Source organism: Muscardinus avellanarius, assembly GCF_963383645.1.
Source record: "Muscardinus avellanarius genome assembly, chromosome: 4".
Classification (NCBI taxonomy): domain Eukaryota; kingdom Metazoa; phylum Chordata; class Mammalia; order Rodentia; family Gliridae; genus Muscardinus; species Muscardinus avellanarius.
The window spans coordinates 31,357,709-31,381,117 of record NC_137789.1 but is presented as its reverse complement, the minus strand read 5'-3'; the positions used below and the strand labels follow the sequence as shown (position 1 = coordinate 31,381,117).

The window sequence follows — 23,409 nt, the reverse complement described above, 5'->3', positions numbered from 1 at the left end:
TTCATATCCTTATTAACCAACCTGAATGTTTACCTCTCCGTTCTCTTCATGCAATGGACTTTTAAGTTTACTGAAAAATTAAGAGTTAACATTCCACAGGGAGTGAACTGTTTTCAGTTTAAGGAAAGCCTGATCTAAGAAAATAATAAAGAATTAATCATTAAGCTGGGTATGGTGGCACAAGCTTGTAATCCCAGTACTTGGAAGGCTGAGACAGGAGGATCACAAGTTCAAAGCCAGTCTTAGCAGCTTAGTGAGGCTCTCAGCAACTTAGTGAGACTCTATTTCCAAATAAAATATAAAATAGATCTGGAGGTATAGCTCGAAGGTAGAAGGCCCCTGGGTTCAATCCCCAGCACAACAACAAAAAAAAAAAAAAAAGAAAGAGAAGAGGAGGAAGAGGAGGAGGAGGAGGAGGAAGAGGAGGAGGAGGAGGAGAAAAATTAATCATTAATTGTAATGTCACTTCAACTCCACTTCCTTATCTGTAAAATATTCCCTAATTCTTCTCTTACAGCTAACCTGCTGAACTTAATCATTCTCTCCTTTGTATTTGGTACAGATGATATGGAAAATAATAAATATTTATTTGTTAAATTTAATTGAGTTAATTTGACTTGTTAAAAACAATTTAATGGTAAGCTATTGCTACTTACTTCTTTTTTTGTATTTTTTATGCAGTTATGTTTAGCATACAAAGGATTCCTGGAAAATTATATTGGTCTAAAATTCCAATACCAAGACAGTGGCAAGATAAGTAGAAGCAGTGATACACAATTTACATATAACTTTGCTTATGGAAACAAGTAAGTTATACTGTGAATTTGAAAACTTATAGAACATAAGCTATAAAGAGAAACTTGTTTCTTTGCTGTTGTTTCTGCTATTGTTCTGCTTTGTTTTGTTTGGTGTGAGGGAGAATTTTGAATATACGGTTATAAATAAAATATTTCTGGTCTTTACACATGCTTCTTAAAAGAAATAGTTATGAGAGAAAGAAACCCATAGATTATAAAAACTAACCTAGTGTCTTCATCACCCATCACCACTTAAAAGATGAAACACTGGTAAGATAATTATACATTATTACATTAGTAAATCAAATGATGCTTCTAGCTACTGAAGGAAGGCAGAAAGAGATCAGCTTATGCCTTCAGCCACTGGATAAAAAAGTGCTTGGTTTATGTCAATACAAAAAATAAAATATGTTGATGAATGTATCAGGATAAAGGGAGAAAAGTTATTTTGAAATGATACTTGCTTTGCTAAAAGTTAAACACATAGAAATGCAAACAGGGAAATCTAAAGGCAGTAGCATAGTGAAACTAAAGAATGCTGTTTAATCATCATAATTCATCAATTCCACAGGTTAATTGTGGACTCAGCAGAGGCTACAACCACCCTCTGCCAGTAATCACTTAGATAGAAGCAATGCCCCAGGTGGAGGTAGTCCTACCCATGTTAGCTGGCAAAGAGCATAGAAATTCCACAAACAGAATGCTGTATAATATTACCTCATGACTAATTTGCTTCAGATGAAGAGTAATCCCATGGTAGATCATGATGAAGCGGAAGTCCTTCTTTGTGTTTGTGTGTGTGTGTGGGGAGGGGGTTACTGAGCATTGAAATCTAAGACATTCTACCTCTGAGCCACAGCCCCACCCTTTAAAAAAAAAAACTGGGGATGAAACGTAGGTGCAACTACCTTTGAATTAAATCTCCAGTCCTATTTTATCTTAATTTTTTAAAGAGAATCTTGCTAGGTTGATGAGCATTTCACTACTTGCTGAGGCTGTCTTTGAACCTGTGATCATCCTGTTTCAGTCTCCCCATTACAAGCATGAACCACCGTGTCCAGCCCATTTTTTTTTTTTTTTTTTTTGGTGGTGGTACTGGGGTTCCTGGGAACCCTTCTATCTCTGGTCTCACTCCCAGACCTATTTTATATACTTTTAAATTTGGAAACAGGGTCTCTAAAACCAGCGAGGCTGGCTCTGAACCTGCGCGATCCTGTCTCCGCCTCCCAAGCACGGGATTACAAGCGTGTGCCACCACACCCGGCCCATAAATCAGTCTTGAAGGGACATCTAAAGACGTGTTTGCTACCACCATTCTTCATTTGCTCTATTGAGTGGTGGAATCACAATTTTAGATTTGATGCCCACCACCTGTCTACATTTTCTTCTTCCACTGCAATATGATGTTGGGACATTATATAGATCTTATTTTTTCATCTTATTAAACTATCACTTATGATGTCAAATAAATAGGCTGCCCCCTTTAAAGTCTATGATTAATCTTCTCTGCAGTCATTTGAAAATATACTGCAATTGATGGAACCAGTGGATTGTTTTTACTCTAAATGTCACAGAATTTTTAAGCAAGGATGTCATAATTTTTGAAAAATATGCAATTCTGCCATTAAAACTATTCAGTCAAGGCAAAAAAAAAACCACTCTCCTGATTGTACTAGATATTTCTAAATATGCTTGTATATAGGTCACACAGTCCACCTACATCAAGTAGATGTATTAGAGTTAGGTTTTTTCCAATATAGTGTTTGTACTAAAAGTGCCATTTCCCCCAAGAATCATTTATAACTTCCTTTAAACCATGATATTTTTAGTTGTAAATCAAGTTTCAAAATTCAGTAAGTAGGTCGCCTTAAAAAAATTGAAATTTCTAGCCACAATGACACAGTGTGCGTTCATATAAGATGTCATTTGCAGTCTTTTTTCTTATAAAGGGTCCTGTTTTGTACATCCAATTTTTTATTCTGGATGACTGCTTGCATGGATGTGAGGAAATAGGAACTCTTACACACTGTTGTTGGGATTGTGAATTAGTACAGCCACCATGGACATCAGTGTGAAGCTTTCTCAAAAGATTAGAAATGGAACCACCATATGATCCAACTCTACCACTCCTCATTATCTCAAAAAAATTAAAGTCAGAATACTAGAGTGATACAGGAATATCCATGTTTATAGCAGCATGGTTCCTAACAGCCAAATTATGGACTCCATCAACAGATGGGACTCCGTCAACAGATGAGTGCATAAAGAACATGTGGTGTATACACACAGTGGAATTTCACCCAGCCCAAAAGAACAAAATTATGTCATTTGCGAGAGAATGGATGGACTAGAGAATATTATGCTAAGTGAGATGAGCCAGTCTCAGAATGTCAAGGGTTATATGTTTTCTCTCAGATATGGAAGTTGTAGAGAAAATAGGAAACAAAAGGGACTTTAGGTGAATAAGGAGAGAGACCAGTAGAATAATGGAAGGAGGTTGGGAGAGAGAGGAGGAGTGATAAAAGGAGGCTTTGAACTTCAACATGATGTATAATTACAATGCACCAATACAAGCATAAAAATTTGCTAAATTGTATTTTTTTTTCTTTTTTTGAGGTACTGGGAATGGAACCCAGGGGCATTCTACCTCTGAGCTACACCCCCACCCCTATGTTTTATTCTTTATTTTTAAACAGGGTCTCACTGAGTTGCAAAGTGCCTCACCAAGTAGCTGAGGTTGTCCCCGAATCGCGATCCTCCTGTCTCAGCCTCCCAAATGCTGGGATTACGAGAGTGGGGCACCACCATGCCCAGCTCAAGTGGTAATTTTTTTTTAATTTAAAAATTCTAAAATTATTAGTAGGATTCTACTTAGGCATTTTAAGTACTTGTGTTAGTCAGCTTTGTTAGGTTGTGACAAAACACCTGAGAAGAACAACTTAAAACAAGAAATGTTAATTTGGCTCAGGGTTTCGGAGTTGTCAGTCCATGGTCAGCTGGCCCCAGGGCTTTGGGTCTGAGATGAAACAGAACATCATGGTAGAAGGGTGCGGTAAAGGAACACGCTCATCTCATGGTATCCAGGAAGGAGAGAGAGACAGACACAGAAACAGAGACATACCAGGGACAAAATAAAATCTCCAAGAGCATACCCGCAAGGATCCACTCCCTTCAACTAGGACCCACCTCCTACAGTTTCCACCACCGCCCAATAGTCTGTTCAGCTATGAACCTATCAATGAATTGAACCCTTGATGACATTGGAGCCCTTTTGGTCCAGTCATTTCCCATATTCCCACCTCTGAACATTGTTGCACTGAAGACCAAGCCTTCCATACAGGAACCCTGGGGAGACATTTTATACCCAAACTACCAAAGTATTTTATTTTTTTTAATTTAAAAAGCACCATGACATAATGTAGCTCTGCATACCATTTTTCAAAACTGGTATGTGAAATCTAAGCTTTGATACTCTGGAGGTGAATGTCATGAATTTACCAACCGAACAAAGCAGTCACTTAATAACCACAGTGGAAAATGATGCAAAGATTAGTGTTGAACCATATTTAATTTTTTGGATACACTACTTTTCTCTGTTGAAAACTCTCACAGCTGAATTACTTAATTAAAATTAAGGGATTTCAGCCGGGCGTGGTGGCACACGCTTGTAATCCCTGTGCTTGGGAGGCGGAGACAGGAGTATCGCACAGGTTCAAAGTTAGCCCGGCTGGCTTAAGAGACCCTGTTTCCAAATAAAATATAAAAAATAGGTCTGGGAGTGTAGCCTGGATGTAGAAGGGTTTCCAGGAACCCCAGTACCACCAAAAAAAATTATGGGATTTCAATATAGTTAATATTTAATGGAAAATCTGCATTTATATTATACATTTAAAAGATGCCATGGAATCACTAATATCTATAAATAACAGCACATTTTGTTACTTAAAACAATAAAAAAAATGCTACTCACTGACCTCTTCTGAAAATACTATTATGTTCCAGCTTTCCTTACTAGCATTGGACTGATACTGTTCTATCTCTGCTGCCCCCCGGAGTCTGAACCAAGAGGCATCTGCCTCTGAGCTACAACCTCATTTCTTTTTATCTTTTACTTTGAAACAGGGTCTTGTTAAATTGCTGAGTTCTCCCCGAATTGCTAAGTTTGGCCTCAAACCTGAGATCCTCTTGTCTTGATTTTCTAAGTACTGGGATTACTAACATTACTATCTCTAGCATTTTAAACTAAAATAATTGACTCTGTTCTATTTTTTTTTTTTTTTAATGTGCTCTGTACCAAAATGTGTGCTTTACCTGTTGGTATAGAATGTTATTTTATACATATATGGCTTCTTCTAAGGCTATATATAAAAAACCCTATGTTTGTTTGCACATTAAACCTATTACTGAATGAAAGTTTCAGCCTGCTGTACCTTTTTATGGCTACACCTCTGTGCTAATAGAGTGCCTGTGTGTGTGTGTGTGTGTGTGTGTGTGTGTGTGTGTGTGTGTGTTGGGGGTGGGGAATAAGAGCTTTTATTCTTTAAAAACTTTAATGTCTTTTTATAGTGTATTTGCTTATTGCTAATCTATACACTGAATTAATCTTTTCAGCTGGACTTACACTTGCATAGATCTTCTGGATCTCATACAAACCAGATATAGTGGGACAAAGTTTTCTCTTCAAAGGATCAGTTTACAAAAAGCATCAGAATCACAGTCCTTCTATGTGGATGTGGTTTACATTGGACAGACATCTACAATCTCAACATTGGAGGGTATGTTGTATCATTTTATGTATACTTTTATCTTTAAAATCTTATAGTAAGCAGGGCATTGTGATGACACTCGTAATCCCAATACTTGGGAGGCTGAGACAGGGAGATCACAGGTTTGAGGTCCTCTACAATTTAGTGAGACCCTGTTTCAGAATAATGATGTATGAGTACAATGTACCAATACATGTTTAAACAAATACAACAAAATAAAGAATAAAAAATAGCACTGGGGGTGTAGCTTGGAGATGGAATGCCTCTGGGTTCAGTCCCTGGTATTGAAATAAATAAATAAATAAACAAATCTTATAGTAAAATCTTACCATAGAAATTATTATGTCATTAGTATAGAGAAAAGTATTAATTTCTATATATTAAATGGTCTATTCTTTCATTTCAGTACTATTATGATTTAATTTATTTTTAGTGGCTAGGGAAAGGTGATTATTTTAAGGACTAATGTATTCCTAATGTAAACTTTCTTATTATAGCAAGAATTAGCTGTATATCCCTAAATTTTATTCTTTATAAATAAATACATCATGGCAAGCATTTTCATATTATTTGTTTTATCTTCAAGAAACCTATCTAGTTAGGAATACATTCCTATAGTTCCAACCTTTGACATTATCATCTGTTTAATAAGGTTGCACTGATATTTTTCATGGCTTGAGTGTTAATAGTCTTAGCATTTGTTTTAGTCATGTTTTCTTTGTTACTGTGCAAAAAACACCCGACAAACACAACTTAGATAAAGAGAGATTTATTTGGAGCTCACATTTTCAAAAGTTAGTCCAGAATTGTCTGGCCCCAAGGCAGAGACAGCTTGGTGAAAGGGCTTTAGGGAAGGGCGGAGGAGCAAAAGCTGTTTTCACCTCATGACATCCAAAAAAGAGGTGGAGGTAGAGAACGGGAAGGAGGGGAGAGGAGAGAGAAGAGACACCAGCGATATATACAGTTTTTAAGTCCATGCCCCCAGTGATCCACCTCCTCCAGCATTTCCACCTTTGGGTTGGCTGCCTTGTCTAACACATGGACTTCTCTGGGGGACATTTTATACCTAAATCATAACAGCACTGTTTTTCTAGTTTTGTTAATAGACTCATACATGCATGAGATATGGTAATAAAATAATAAAAATAAATACTCAATCTTATCTGCCATTTACTTTATATTTTTTTTAGAAATGCCAAAGAGAAGACATCCAGCATTAGCAAATAAAGGAATATTTTTACAACACATTCAGGTGAATCAGAGCAAAATAAATGGATCAACTGAGACAATCCAGTATTCTATTACTATGTCTTCATATAACTGCGGTCATAATATACCCATGATGGCTGTAAGCTTTGGGCAGGTAAGCCTAGAATTTTACAAGTTACTATTTCCAACATTCATTTTGATGTAATAAATTTTATTAATTTTTGAAAATTAAGAATATGTATTAAAAGTAAAATAGATTTTTTTTTCACAGTACTGGGGATGGAACCCAAGGGCATTCTACCTTCAAGCTATACCCTCCAGCCCTATTTTTTATTCTTTATTTTTGAAACAGGGTCTCACTGACTTGCAAAGGGCATCACTAAGTAGCTGCAGCTGTCCACAAACCATGATCCTTAGCCTATCAAATGCTGGGATTACAAACGTGCACCACCACGCCAGGCTAGATTTCTTAATTTTTGAAAATTAAGAATAAGCCGGGCGTGGTGGCACATGCTTGTAATCCCAGCATTCAGGAGGCTGAGACCGGAGGATCGCAGTTCGTGGACAGCCTCAGCTACTTAATGAGGCCCTCTGCAACTCAGTGAGACCCAGGTTCAAAATAAAGAATAAAAAATAGGGCAGGGGTGTAGCTCAGAAGTCAAATGCCACTGGGTTCCATCCCCAAACTTGAAAAAAAATTAAGAATAAAATAGATATCTGAATATATATATTTTTTTGTTCTCAGGATTAAACCCAGGGGCATTCTACCTCTGATAGAATATTTCCCCAGTGCTACTTTTCCTTTATTTTGAAACAGGATATAAGTTGTAGAGGGTCTCACTAAATTGTAGAGGCTAGCTTCAAACCTGAGATCCTTTTGTCTCAGTCTCCTAAGTACTGGGATTACAAGTGGCTAGACTGATTATCTTTAATAGAACAAGGCAATTATTCTCAGAATAACATGACAACTAGGAAATTGACATTGATACAGTCCCCTAATAAACTTTATTCAGATATCAGTCCACTGATTTTGTGGGTGTGTGTGCATGTGTGTGTAGTTCTATACAATTCTATTGCATGTTCAAATTCATCTGACAACCACAATAGTTCCACTTTAAACATCTCTTGTATTACCTTTACATAGCTACCAGAAATATATGAGTAATACAGCTTCTACACAAATTTTTCAGCATTTGTTATTATCACTATATTTTTTTTCATTTTATTCACTCTGGTAGGTTATGTAGTGGTTGCTTATGTTGCTTTTAAGTTGCATTCTATAACAGCTGATGGTGAACAGCTTTTTAGGAGAACTCTCTATTCATTGCTAAGGCTTAGCACTCATGTATCTTGTGTAAAGTTTCTACTTATGTCTTTTGCCCATTTTCTAATTAGATTGTAATTCTTTATTATTGAATTTTTAAATCTCTTTACATATTCTAGATTCAAGTTCTTTGTCAAATAAGTGAACAAATATTTTCTCCCAGATTATACATTGCCTTTTTATCCTTCTTATAATGTCTTTCATATGGCATAAGATTTTAGTTTTGATGAAATCCAATTAATTAATTGATTTCCTCTTATGAATGGTGCTTTTGGTCTCAATCTAATAACTCTTCGCTTATCTCTAGGTCCTGAGGATTTTTTTACTTTGTCTAAATACCTTGTGGATTTGAATTTTACTTATGATCAAGACCTATATTGAGTTTATTTTTACATACAATATGATTTTAGGATGAGATTCATTTGTTCACCTACAGCTCCAGTTGCTTTCACGCTACTCATTAAAAAACTATCTTTCATCAAATTACTTCTTTACCTATGTGAAAAATCAGTTGGGTGTGTCTGTGTGGTTGTATTTCTGGGTTATTTATTCTGCTTTATTTTCTGTGCATTGATCCTCTCATGACTACCACACTGTTCGAGTGCTGCAGCTATGTGTAAGTCTTAGCAATAAGTAGAGGGTCCTTAATTCATTTTCCTTGTGCAGAAAGTACCTTAGCTATTCTAGGTTTCTACAAAGAGAATCTCGCTGGTATTTTGATAAGATTTGCTTTAAGCCTGTAGATTATTTTGAAGAGAATTGAATACTTCCAATTCATGAACACTGTTGTGATTTTAATTTTAACATTTATTTAGTTCTCTATTTACTTTTTTTTTTTAAAAAAGAAAACAGCACATTTAGGTTAGATTTCCTTTGATTGTTTTTGTCGGAATTTTTCAATATTCATATCAGATACAGAGTACATTTTCTTGGATTTATATGCATTCATTTTTCTTTGAAACAATTTTATTTATTTATATATGTTTTTATTAGTGCATTATAATTACACATCAAAATGAGGTTCAGAGTGATAGAAACATACATTTTAAATGGAATTTTGTCTTGAATTTTGGTTTTCACATACTCATTACTTATTCTTATAAATGTAATTGGTTTTTGTGTGTTGATCTTGTATCCTGAACCTTGCTGAACTCAGTAAATTTTTACAAAGTAAATACACTCATGCAATCACCATCAAGATCAAGGTAAAGGAAATCATTAGCTTCCTGAGAGCTTTCCTTGTATCTCCTCCTTGTCATTAGATTGCACACCCCTCAAACTCAGATAAGCAATATTTTGACTTCTACTAACATTAATTAGTTTTTTTCTGTTTTTAAATTGTGTATCAATGGAATCATAAGAATATATTCTTTTTGTATCTCACTTCCTTTATTTAATATTGAGAAACTCATGTTGCTATATGTAGCTGCAATTCATTCTTTTTCACAATTGTACATTATTCCATCATATGAACATGCCATAATTTATTCATTCTTTTGATGGACTTTGCGTTATTTTCTTTTAGGGACTTTTATGAATGAGATTGATATGAATATTTTTGCACTTAGGTGTGCTCATTTTTACATCCTCTTAAATTCTACAAGATTAAACGATAACTCTGAGGGACGAGACTTGGAAGAATACCCTTTTCACAGTTAGAGTTACAGTCTAAGAATTTCTATAGCCTGTTTTGCTTCTGAGAGTTGATTAGCACTCCATATTTAACAAGGATTTGGTGAGGGCGGTTCAATCACTCTACTAACTGCGTATCTAAGTCCCCATATGTTATTTCTCCAAAAAGGTTTCTAGTTTTCTGATTGTCAATGTTCCTTCTTTGATGCCCCCAGTTGTGTGCCTTGTACTTTGAGCAGAGCGCCGGCTCAATTTATATATTTGTTCCTTGAGTGATAAAGGGTGCATTCTGAATTAATGAGGTATTACTGTGGTTCCAGCTGATTGCCGCACAAATGGCTGGCTTGACTTTTGGCTCATTATTGCAGCTGCACAGGCGCAGCCCGTGTTGATTTATGGGACCCTCAACTGTTCTGAGGAATCCTGAATACATGCGGTTCATTTGTGTCTTGTCACAGGACCGTACCATGGTGAAATAGAAAGCATGTTAGCCATTGTTGGGTCTAATCGTTTTATCAATATTTATTTTGGAAACTAGGTGATCACGAATGAGACAGAGAGCGAGTCTGTTTACAGAGGAAATAATTGGCCGGGGAAGTCAAAGATTCATATTCAAAGAGTTCAAGAAGCTTCTCCGCCTATAAGTGGCAGCTTTGACATTCACGCTTATGGACATACTCTCAAAGGTACATGAAAAATGTTCAGAATATTGGAATATACACATACATCTGCCTAATCTACAAATTGCTTAATGCTATTTCACTTGAGAATCACTACTACTTATAGCTATCTTTACATTCAAATGTCTAGTCACACAGTACTGTGTGTATATATAAATATGTATATGTTGCATATAATAATATATTACAAGTATACTATTTATTATGTATACCATATTATTGCCAACTAATTAACAACCATAATGCTTTTTTTTTTTGTGGTACTGGGGTTCCTGGAAGCCCTTCTACCTCCGGGCTACACTCCCAGACCTATTTTTACATTTTTATTTGGAAACAGGGTCTCCTAAGCCAGCGCGCGCAGCTGGCTTCAAACCTGCACAATCCTCCTGTCTCTGCCTCCCAAGTGCGGGGATTGCAAGCGTGTGCCACCACGTCCAGCTACCATAATGCTTTTATAAAAAATTCTTCTTTTACTTTTAGAAAAGAACTCACCCACCCAATGGCAATTTTATTAGTAATAACTATTTTTTATACCAATAACATAAAAAGTCTGTAAAAATGTAGAAAACTTATAGCAGTACTTTTTCTGTAGGTGAATAAAATGATTTTCGAAAGTCATACACTTTCATAAAATATACCTTTTTAAAAAAATTATTAATTACTAGGTTAACCAGAAAGAAAATGATATTACTAGGCCAGGAATGGTGATGTAAGCTTGTAATCCCAGTATTCAGGAGGCAGAGACCAGAGGATCCCGGTTTGTGGACAGCCTTAGCTACTTAGTGAGGCCCTTCACAACTCAGTGAGATCCTGTTTCAAAAAATAAAAATACTAAAAAATAAGGCTGGTGTGTAGTTCAGAGGCACATTGCCCCTGGGTTCCATCCCCAGTACTACAAAAAACTGATATTATTAAGATATAAAAATTGGGAATTGAAATAGTATTTTTAAAGACAACTTTAATTGAATCATCTGTACCTGTGCTATCCAATATGATAGTCATGAGCCACATGTAGCTATTAAATATTTAGAGTGTACCAAGTGCTACATATTGAAGTAAATAATACTGAAATATTATTTTAACAGTTGAAATAGCAATATTTTAATATTTTATTACATTTTATTAAAATAATTGTACTTGTTTATTTGTGTGTGTGTGTGTGTGTGTGTGTGTGTGTGTGTGTGTGTGTGGTGCTGAGGATTGAACCCAGGGGCATTCTGTCTCCAAGCTATAATCCAAGCTCTATTTTATTTTTTGTTTGGAAACAGGGTCTCACTAGGTTGCTGAGAGGCTTGGTCTGTTGTTGAGTTGGCTTTTAACCTATAAACTTCCTCTCATCCTCCCAAGTACTAGGATTACAGGCATATGCCACCATGACTGGCCTAATTTTACTTTAAAAAATTACTAGTACTAGAAAAATTCTAAATTGTGCATATGGTTTCCAATGTCTACTGGACACTGCTGATTTAGACAACCATAAGTAAATGTTTTGGCATACTAATTTCTTTCTTATGTGATACTGGGGGTGGAAGCCAGGGGCAGTCTACCTCCGAGCTACACCCCAGCCCTATATTTTAGTCTTTTTGTTTTTGAAACAGGGTCTCACTGAGTTGTGAAGGGTCTTGGTAAATAGCTGAGGCTGTCCAGGAACCTCGATCCTCTGGTCTCAGCCTCCCAAATACTGGGATTACAAGAAGTATGGCCAGTTTGGCATACTTCTTCTAATGGTATTTTCCTATGTAAATATCCACAATGTATTCCTGTTTTCTTCATTGCCTCACTCTATGTGCTAGGTTCCATTCCCAAATGTGTATTTTTATTTTATATGTATGACTTTCAGGTTATTATCTGTAAAGTGAATTGATATTAAATGTAAAAGTATTTGACCCAGGGTAAGTTTGGGGTACACTAGTCCTGTAATTTTTGTTGCCCAGAAACATATACATTCTTGGCACAGTAAGGTACAAATTTCGTTTTATCACATTGGAGGAGGAAGTGTGGTTTACAGGTGATACTCCACGGTATGTGTTTCATGTACTTCAAAGATGGGATATGGTTTGTAACTTTTGACTCCTGCTGCCCCTGCCCATCTGTGAGCGCAGGCATCCCTGCTGACGTGTCAGCTCCAGATCTGCAGTTTGCTCTCCAGAGCCTGGAGGAAGCGGGGCAAGTCTCAGTTGCACGAGAAGGAAGTTGTGCTGGATACTCCTGGAAAGTCACGTGGAAAAGCGCGTGTGGAAAGCAGGATCTTCTTCAGGTTCCCTTGTTTGGCTTCTGTTTTCTTCAATGTGTTGCTTGCTTCCTTACATCCTGCTTTCATCTCAAGACACTTGGAGACTTTTATTGGGGTCTCTATTTTTGTGTCTGTATGTATGGTACTGAGGATTGAACCCAGGGGTGTTCAGCCTCCGAGCTATACTCACAAACCTTTTTATTGATCCATTGATTGTTGTTGTTTTGAAACAGGATCTCACTAAGTTGCTAAGTTGATGAAACTGGTCTCGACCTGCAATCCTCCTGTCACTACCTCACAATTACTGGGATTACAGGCATGTGCTACCACGCCCAGCTGGGTAAAATTTTTAAATGAAAATTACAGACTAAATTTTTAAGGCAATTGGACCAGAAGATTGTTTTATATTACGTTGCCCCTATGTACTCCTTCATGAAGAATTGGTACTTTATTTCATCCCTATGGAAAAAGCTCAGGAATGTATATATATATGTTTGAAGTCCCTGAACAGAAGTAGGAGAAATACCTGTAGGAACAGTACCAGAACCAAATCCAGGTGTACTTTGAGGGATGGGCACGGAGAATCAGCTTCACTGTCTATAATTCTACCACTAAAGCTGTATCTTGGGGCCTTGAATACTTTTGTGATTTTATTTGTTTCGCAGTACTGAGGATGGAACCCAGAAGCATTATGCCTCTGAGCTACACCCCCAGCCCTATTTTTTAGTCTTTTTGTTTTTGAAACAGGTCTCACTGAGTTGCAAATGGCCTCCCTAAGTGGCTGTCCTCGAACAGTGATCCTCCAATCTCCACCTGCCGAATGCTGGGATTACAAACTACCATGCCCGGCTTATTACTTTTGTGATTTTATATATGACTGATTGAAGTTGAGGGAGTTGTACCTTAAACTCACAATAGTTACCTTTGTTTAATGTGGGAAAGTGTGGGAGAGACAATTTAGATCTCAAGCATGTAAGGAGAAAAGTCTAGAAGAGATTGGCAACCAGATAATCAAGCACTAAAAATTAATGCTTTCTAGAGATGATGGAGTCAGAGGGAATAGTCTCTCCTGTGTGCCATGGTGAAACTGTAAATTAGAACAACTTTGGGGGAAGATAATTTAATTGTATATGAATATAGATACCTACTGATTCACAATCTCATTTATATAACTTCATCCTACTGAAATAGTAATACAACTGTGAAATGATACAGGCACAAAAATAGTCACTGAGGCATTATTAGTATCAACAAAAAAACTGGAAACCCAAATCTTATGTCAGAAAATTAGTAAGACTCTAAGAAACTTAGTGAGTCTGTTTCAAAATAAAAAAATAAACAAAAGTACTAAGGATGTAGTTTAGAAGTAGAATGCCCTTGGGTTAAATCCCCAGGAAAACACACATTACACACACACACACACACACACACACACACACACACACACGGTATGTTAAAGAGAAAAGTTAAGGATTCAATTTTTTAGTTATTCAACAATAATTTATCAAAGTAGTCACATTCAGAAAAAGCACACATTTAAGAAAACCAAATTTAATTAATGTATTTTCTTTAGTATTATGTTGATAATTATAAAATTTAAGTTAAAAATAAATGAATAAATATATCAAAAATTTAAGTTAGTTGTTATAATTTAACTCATGGTTTAATTAATAAAATGTATGATCATTTAATGGTCAGTATTTTTTTAGATTATTCTCATTTTTAAAGAGGCCCATTTCTTAAAAAGATGTGATTAAAATAGCTTTGATTTTCTATATCTTTTGGCTCTTCTTATTTTCACCCATGGTTAAATTAAAATGTAACGTGCGTGTGGTCATATTATCATACCCTTCTAGTAAAATTATTTGTGTAAAAACAGATTAATGATTCCAACATTACTGGAGAAAAGGCTAACATGACAGTTACAAAGGTAAAGGAAGGTGGCTTGCTCAGACGACAGGTGCTTGGAGACCTACTTCGCACACCCAACCAACAGCCACAGGTATTTTTTAAAACTCTTCTCATATGGTTTAGCATAATTTTAAATATATAATTAATTTGCAATATGTTAAAGAACTGGTAAAACAGAAGGATTTAGCTTTCTATTTTCATATGAACATTTGTGTTAACATTTGATCAACTCAGTATATTATTTTGTGACTTTTGGACAAATTGTCTTTCATATGATAAAGTAATGAGTTTTAAAAATCTATCTACTGCCAGAATTAGAAAATATATTGTTTCATTTAATCTTTAATGTAGCTCTCTGAAGTCAACATTAATATTGCCATTTTGGTCATGAGGAAATTAAAGAATTGGGGTGACTTTCTCAAGAGCAACTTCTATTTCTCTCCACAGCAGTAACTCCTGACATCATATGCATTTACTTTTTTTTTCCATTTGTAGTTTTATGCAACTCTTTATTCCACTTTTCCCAGCATGTAAATTGGGGGATGGCAGAAATGTCACTTGTTTTACTTAATGCCATATTTCTTAGATCCCTGGTATTTATGACTGGGCCAGATACATAGAGAGCAAATTTGCTAGACAAAGGACCAAAACCAGCAAGCAAATAAAATTCCATTTGCTCTAATTCTGCACACACTCTACTGACCCTTGCAACCTTTTTACCTACGCTACTAGTTCTACGTTTCTTTAATTAAAGGTTGAAGTCTATGTCAATGGAATTCCAGCTAAATGTTCCGGTGACTGTGGGTTTACCTGGGACCCTGTGGCTACCCCCCTCGTCTTGTCCACCAGCCCTTCTCAAGGTAACTTCCTGCTTTTTAACTTGGGAGTATGAGGTGAAAGGTTATTAGCAGAATGTAAGCTCAGATAACAAACTTGTATGAGTGTGAGTCATCTTGAATGATAAAAATGAGCTGGGCATGGTAGCACACGCTTGTAATCCCAGTACTTGGAAGGCTGAGACAGGAGGATCATCAGTTGTGGCCAGCCTCAGCTACTGAGTGAGGCACTCCACAACTCAACTCCTTACTCAAAATAATTAATAACCTGAATTGCCTTTTGTCACTTTATGATCAGCATAAAAATTATGAAAAGTATAACTACTGCTATAAAGCATTCTTCCTTTACTAAGAATTAGTAGCTGATAATGTTTTGTCATATGTACAGCAAATCATCCATTTAAGAAAGAGAATATTATAGGGACATCTGAGGTACTCTTAAAGCACCATCCTAGTTCTAGTTCTCCTCACAGCTCCCTAGAGGCAGTCACAATAATTAATTTTATGTGTATTCTCTCATGCCATTTTAATGCTTTTTGTATGTAACACACACACACACACACACACACACACACACACACACGCACAGTAATTCTGCCAAATTTTTAAAGCTTATGAATGACATAATAAAATGTAAATATCATTTTGCAAATTAATTTTATTATTCATAATACAGTTTGGAATGTATCTTATTTTATGTACATCTAATTCATTGCTTTAAAGAATTTCATCAATATATCAATTTACTTGTTCCTCTATTAATAGACATTTATATTGGTTACAGTTTTTTTATTTTACAAATAAAAATATACTGAGCTACCTTGTATAAACATTCTATTGTCCATATGCTAGCACTTTTTAAGTTTAGACAGAAATTCTGGATAATAGTTACATATTTATATATTCAATATACTAGATGATTTAATTGCCTTCCAAAGCATCTGTACTACCATCAGGTCTAAAAGCACCAGATTCCTCATGTCCTTACTAATACTTGGAATTATCTGTTTTCTAATTTTGGCCAGTCTGCTGAGTAAAAAAGTTATCATTGTTTTAACTTGTCTATTTCCTGATTAGCAATAGACATGAATACATTCTATGTTTCTTAGACATTATAATTATTTCATATATATGTATGCATAACTATATATATTAAATATATATGTATGTATATATATGTATATATGTGTGTGTATATATATATGTATATATGTGTATATATATATATATATATATATATATATATAATTTGTCAATCAAGCCTATACACTTCTAAGAATAAATGAAAACCCTTTATGGTTAAGATGCTGGGCCAGCAGATGTAAACCCAGGCAATCCCAGGCACTTCAGGATGTCTGTCACTCTAGCCAGAAGAATCTTATTTTTTTTTAATAAGAAGTATCCATGCTGCTTATTCTATAATTTTTCCTTTTTTCATGAATTTTGAGGTCAAGTGTGTCATATACTAACTTACTCTATATAGACGTCTGCTTGGTTTCTTTGCCATTTTATATTTTTAGGTAGATAATTCTTCCCACTAATCTTTCTCAACACAAATTCAAAATATGAAGCAATATTCAATGGAAAAAATGCTGTTGCCAAATAAAGGTCTTTTCCCACCTGCATACTTCTAGGATGATTGTTTATATCTTTTAAAAGATCAGCTTATTTTTCTCCAAGGAATATCTGATTTTTATACCAAGAGATTCTAATTGTTTAAACTCATCACTTCCAGGGTCCTATGAGGAAAGCACAGTTCTAACCATAGCAGGCTCTGGATTCTCTCCTACCTTTGCTGTGTCAGTCTACGTTGGACCTACTAGCTGCTCTCTTCTTTCTGTAAATGGTAGGTTCTTTTAAAAATGAAACCCGATTGCTTTTATCTAAGAGAAAGTGGAATCAAATAAAGAGAAAGCACTATTACAAATATGATTATCTTATACTGTGCCCTATGAAGTCATGAAATTAGCACCTGTTCTGGATAACACCTTATCTTTTGATTATGATCACAGTCTAATTATTTCACTGTTTTATTATGTATTTATTCCATAACATTTGATCTCTCTCCCTCCCTCTCCCTCTCCCTCCCTCTCTCCCCCATCTCTCTCTCTCTCCCCCATCTCTCTCTCTCTCTCTCTCTCTCTCTCTCTCTCTCTCTCTCTCTCTCTCTCTCTCTCTCTCTCTCTCTCTCTCTCGCTCTCTCTCTCTCTCTCTCCACAAAGTGATCTTTCTTGTATTGCTATCCGCTATCCCAGGGTCACAAAAATGTCCAAAGTGCTACTGTAGGACCTCATTGTCTTTTCTGCCTATATTGACAGTGACTCAAGAGGATGTAGCTGTCTTCCCCCTGACTTCTAGTCCAACAGAGCCTCTCTCCAATGATCCAGAATTTATAGATTATTTATATTTTTCTTGAGTTTGGGAGAGCCATAATTACTTACCTAAAAGTTACCTACCAGGATCCTAGATATTTTCCTTAATTTAAACAGATTGGAGTTATGTAAGCAAATCCACTTACTAAATTATTTCTGTTTTCAATTTAAATCTTTTATGCATTCTTGAGACCAAATAGTAAATATTATCTCTGTAATTGTTGGTGCACATAGAATGTTCTAAAAAGATGCAAAGAACATATTTTCACTTAGTCTTTAAATCATTTTTATTGATAGAACCTAGTATTTTACTCAATTTCAAAGATAATATGTTGGCAAAAATTTTAAAATGATTAGTATAAATGAGATTACAAATCAGAATTTTAAAAATTATGATGGTAGCTTTCTTTTGGCCACAGTGGCATCAGGAATAAATGGCTTATTTTGCTTCCATTATTGGTTTTCCTAATTATTTTCTAGGAATGTCTAAATCATAGCCTCAGGCAGTTTGTAGAGATTTTACCCCTTATAATTCCCCTCTCCCCATTAATATGTGAGTATTCTCTTTTGGATATATTTTTGGAGTCTAAAAATGAAGGTCAATGTTAATATTTGCAAATTCAAAATTTAGTAATTTTCATCTGGGAAACCCATTTGCTTTATCATTTTCTTCTTTTTATGACAAGAAAATGAGATCAAGTGCCAGATTCTGAATGGAAGTGCTGGACATGTCCCAGTTGCTGTGTCCATAGCTGATGTTGGACTAGCACAGGCTGTAGAGGGTGAGGGATTCCACTTCGTTTATCAGAGTCAGATCTCACACATCCGGCCTGATTCTGGAAGCCTGGCAGGTAATAGTTAACAGTTCTCAACAGAGAAAATCTCATGCATTTCCACAGTGCACTGTGCCCTTACTAGTATAGGGCAAGGGAAAGGAATGCAAACCTCCCTTCTATAACACAAAGGAGAGTCTCCTTTCAGAAGGCACAGTGATTAAATGGCTGACTAATTCTCTTGTTTCTAATGGAGTACAAGTCAGGGTGGCTGCTTATACTTACATCTTAGGTTATTGAATTAATATCATCAATTATTACTTGTTTCAATAACAAGCTCATTAATTATGTCAAGATAAGATTTATTAGTTATTATTCTACTTACCAGCTGCTCCACTTGTATCCATAGTCTCAATGGAGCTACTTGACCCAGAAAAAGTTCCAGGAACAAATTGGACAAAGAAAGGTTGACAAAAAGAATAGAGAGAAAAATAACACATTTTTCTTCTTGCCCTACCTCATTTCCTTTATATTTTGTTTTTACCATGCTTGGTTTTAGATTTTATGCTTTGATTTTGCTCTTTTGGGTGTTTTTAAAAATTTTACCTCATTATCTTTTATTTTTTTCTTAGATTTCTTTTACTTAAAGATATTAAAAGCGGGGATTTGGCAAAAGTCAAATCAGTCAAGTCACCCTCATTCCCCATCATGGAATGATTGAGTAGAAACAGCATAATTTCTCTTTAGAACCAAAAAGGCACTGTGGAAAGTAGCAGTTGCTACTACTGATGCCCTAAACCGATTGTGAGTTGCAAGTCTGTGTTATCTCATGAAAACATTTAGTCCATTCCTACATGATTCCAGGCTTCAGAGCTGAGACTTGGGTCTGTGATGGTAACTGTGCAAGAATCCAGTCTGGTGCTTGTCAGTACCTTTCTTGGATGACTACATAACTTTCATCATGAATGAGCTAGATGCTACCAGTATTTATTTTTGCTTTAGTTGATCTTAGTTTTGCCTTTGTTTTCTGTTTTTCTTATAAAGGTGGGACTCTACTGACCCTATCTGGATTTGGCTTTAGTGAAAATTCAAAGATTTTAGTTGGAAATGAAACCTGCACTATGATTGAAGGAAATTTGACTAGGATAACCTGCAGAACACCAAAAGTAAGGCCTCTGAGTTCGGTCATGTTTTTTCTCTAAGTCTGAAATCTTAGAAACTAGGGAACATCTAAGCAAACGTTTAAATGAATGACTATTTCTGAGAAATTGGAGTTATCGTTATGCTCTTTAAGACTTCTTTCTTCAAGGCCAGGCATGGTGGTGCACACTTGTGATCCCAGTACTTGGAAGGCTGAGACAGGAGGATCGCAAGTTTGTGGCAAGTTTTCTTAGGAGCCCACATATTGAGTCTTAAAATCTGGAATTGGCTCAGCAAAAGATAGAACAATATGATTTACAGATGAAATATAACAATTACTATATTTGAGAATATTCCAAGAACAAAGAGGCAAAACTTTTATCTAGTGTTTTATCCTCAATCAAATAAAGAATCACTTGTCTAGCACATCTCCACTACATTCCTAGGACCTCAAAGTCTGATGAAGATGTGTTTAGATTGGTCATAGAACCTACAAAGTCACTATCGATGTACCTTATCTTGAGAATTCAAACATGTAACTTATAGGTGGCACCACTATTTTCTAAATATCTGAAAACTAATTTTGGTTTGTGACTTTGAAACAAAACAACTTCAGAAATGTATTTGTGTGTGTGTGTGTGTGTGTGTGTGTGTGTGTGTGTGTGTGTGTTATCAGAGATGGAACCCAGAGGCTTTGTACCTCTGGTTTACACTCTCAGAACTATTTTATACTTTATTTGGAAACAGGGTCTCACTAAGTTGCTGAGAGCCTCACTAAGTAGCTGAGGCTGGCTTCAAACCTGTGTGATCATCCTGTCTCAGCCTCCCAAGTACTGGGATTACAAGCATGCGCCGCCACACCTGGCTCAAAAATGTATATTTAATAATTATATTTCTTTCAGCCATTGGATTTCTATATATCAACATTTAATATTTCCTAATTATTTTTTTCCAATCATTTTAGAGAATTGAGGGCACAGTTGATATTTCAGTTATTACCAATGGATTTCAAGCCACAGCAAAGGATGTTTTTAGGTATAATTGCTTACAGACTCCAGTTATAACAGATTTTAGTCCAAAAGTACGGACAATTCTAGGTAAGAAATTCTTCAATAAGATCAGTCACTTGACATATACATAGAAACTACTTCCCAAAGTCTTTCAAGGCATACTTTCTTTTGCAATTTTATCTTTTAAATGAACTTAGCTTTTTCTTATCTTAAAGATTTATTTCTCTATGTATAATTTTACTTTAAACATGGGAAGTAGGGAGAAAATATTTTTTAAAAAAGCAGTTTCTTGTCTTTTCTTTGGGAAATAAACATGAGTTAATCATGCCTCCCATGGCAACCATCAACTCTTTCCTTTTGCCTCTGATAGCATTAGGATTTCTTAAATCTAATGAAAGGTTAATGGGTTGGCTTACTTAATATGCAAATTTCACATTTGATAATAAATTGAACCTTTCTGCAAAAGTTTTGTTTTTCTTTTACAATAATAGGAGATGTTAATTTAACGATTAAGGGTTATAATTTTGGAAATGAACTCGCACAAAACATGGTGGTGTATGTTGGAGGAAAAAGCTGCCAGGTTCTTCACTGGAACTTCACAGATATTAAATGCCTTTTGCCCATGTTGTCTCCTGGAAAACACGATATCTATGTAGAAGTCAGAAACTGGGGTTTTGCATCTACAAGGTATAGTAATGAATACAAACTTGATAGAGTTGTGGAAAATTCCAATTGATCTAGTAGAATTGGGATACAGAAGGAAATAATCATTAACTTATGATATATTAGTTGTTTTCTTTACCTTTTTTTATAATTCCTCTTGCCACAATTGTGAGAATTTTTTAAGGTACAATATGACATTTGACACTAAGACCAGTGCCCTTCCAATCAGGTTGTAAGGGCTGGGGTGTAGCTCAGTGGTAGAGTGTTTGCCTAGCATGCTTGAAACCTTGGATTCAATCCCCAGTACTGGGTAGAAAAAAGAATGGTGTTCAGATTCGGATGTAAAATTCTCTGGGCAACTAAGTCTATTTATATATTATATTTTATTTATTCAGGAAATTTCATGTCAAGCAGTTTCTTGGGGACAGAAACTGGTTTAATATGAATTGGATTCACAGTAGATAATAAGAGGGGCATGCTCCCTGCATTGATGGTGACTACAATTTGTTGGAGAAAAAGATTTTAAACTGAATGACATGAGTAACTTAATCATAAATGTGAAAAAAACTATGAATAGGATGTACCAAATATTCTAACCATATATAATAGGAGCTAATTTATCCTGAAAAACAAGGAAGGATTCTTTGAAAAGGTAATAAGACAAGAAATGAGTAGAAGCTGGCTAAAGGGTAGGATGGAGAGAATCCTTCTCCAGTTCTAATAGGGATATGGTATTTTTTTCTCAAACTGTTAACTGGCAAAAACATTTATTTGTTGTGTGAGGAAAACTTGGTTGGAATATTCAGACAAAGAGAAAGCTGAAAGTTAGGGATTAAAAATAAAGCAAATAAGGCTGATGTCAGAGTGGAAGGAGAGACAACCACAGCTAAATCTTGTAGGCAGTAACCATAACCTCTTGACTCTATTCCCTTTCCAATTCACAGAGCGTAGCTCACATGAGTCCTAGAAGAGCTATTGGCTTGTGGTTGGCTGGATGATAAAATGTGCAGAATTGGCACCTTAGACACTATATTTAGGTGGTAGTTGGAGAAATACCAATTCAATTATATTGAGGAAGTTAATTTAAGGTTAACACAAAGGTTCACTGGAATTTTCTGCCTGTGCAGTCATGGTAAGAATCAGAATGTGAGACTCCAGCTCTTTGTGTCAGGTCAGAAAAGCTGGGTGTGGTAGCGTACACTTGTAATCCCAGTACTTGGGAGGCTGAGATAGTAGGATTGTAGGTTCAAAGCCAGCCTTGGCAATTTAGCAAAGCCCTCTGCAACTTAGTGAGACTCTGTTTCCAAATAAGAAATAAAAGCAGGCTAGGGGAAGGATCAACTGGAGGTAGAATGCCTCTGGATTCAATCCCAAGTTGAAAGAAAGAAGAGAAAAAAAGAGGAGTGGGGAGAGAAAGGAGGAGGAGGAGGAGGAAGAGGAGGAGGAGGAGGAAAGGAAGGAAGGAAAGAAAAGCACTGTGTGTGTGTGTGTGTGTGTGTGTGTGTGTGTGTGTGTGTGTGTTTAACTAGAAATTGAACTCAGGGACATCATTCTACCTCCCAGCTACACCCTCAGCCAAGCCTCTTTTTATTTTAAGACAAGGTCTCATTAAGTTGGTGAGAGCCTCATTTGAGAGTCTCATTAATTTTCTGAGGCTGGCCTTGAACCTTCAATCCTCCTGTCTCAGCCTCTCAAGCACTGGTATTACAGGTATGCACCATCATGCCTGGCTAGCACTTTATAGTTTGATGATCTCCTAGCTGTTACATGGTCTGCAACAAAGCAAAATAAATTTAAAACTCTCACTGAAATAGAGGGAAAGGAGATTCTGATGAGTCTCAAACATAAAATGATATATTTAAATTAATTACAGAAAATTTTGTTGCTCATATAAGATGTGTGAAATTTTATTGCTACTTTTTTACCTATAGAGCTGTCCTTATATTTCACTCTAATGAAATATATGTTAAAGGATTTCTTATATTTTTGTAATCTGAGTTCTCATAATCATTTTTCCATAATAGCTGATAACCTTCCATCTAATGTGCTTCTGCTGTTAGATT

General features: G+C 35.7%; 1 protein-coding gene across 1 annotated transcript in view; it reads left to right on the top strand.

The window, feature by feature from the left end:
- The window catches only part of PKHD1L1 (PKHD1 like 1), a gene marked incomplete at both ends in the record, with an annotated part of 159,996 nt that overhangs the window by 45,146 nt on the left and 91,441 nt on the right, over window positions 1–23,409 (top strand). The window contains 12 exon segments of the mRNA XM_080694743.1: window positions 682–806; window positions 5,409–5,572; window positions 6,754–6,926; window positions 10,267–10,414; window positions 12,511–12,665; window positions 14,521–14,643; window positions 15,307–15,412; window positions 17,124–17,234; window positions 18,447–18,611; window positions 19,578–19,699; window positions 20,638–20,770; window positions 21,175–21,370. Of these exon segments, the coding sequence (XP_080550869.1) occupies window positions 682–806; window positions 5,409–5,572; window positions 6,754–6,926; window positions 10,267–10,414; window positions 12,511–12,665; window positions 14,521–14,643; window positions 15,307–15,412; window positions 17,124–17,234; window positions 18,447–18,611; window positions 19,578–19,699; window positions 20,638–20,770; window positions 21,175–21,370 (1,721 nt within the window).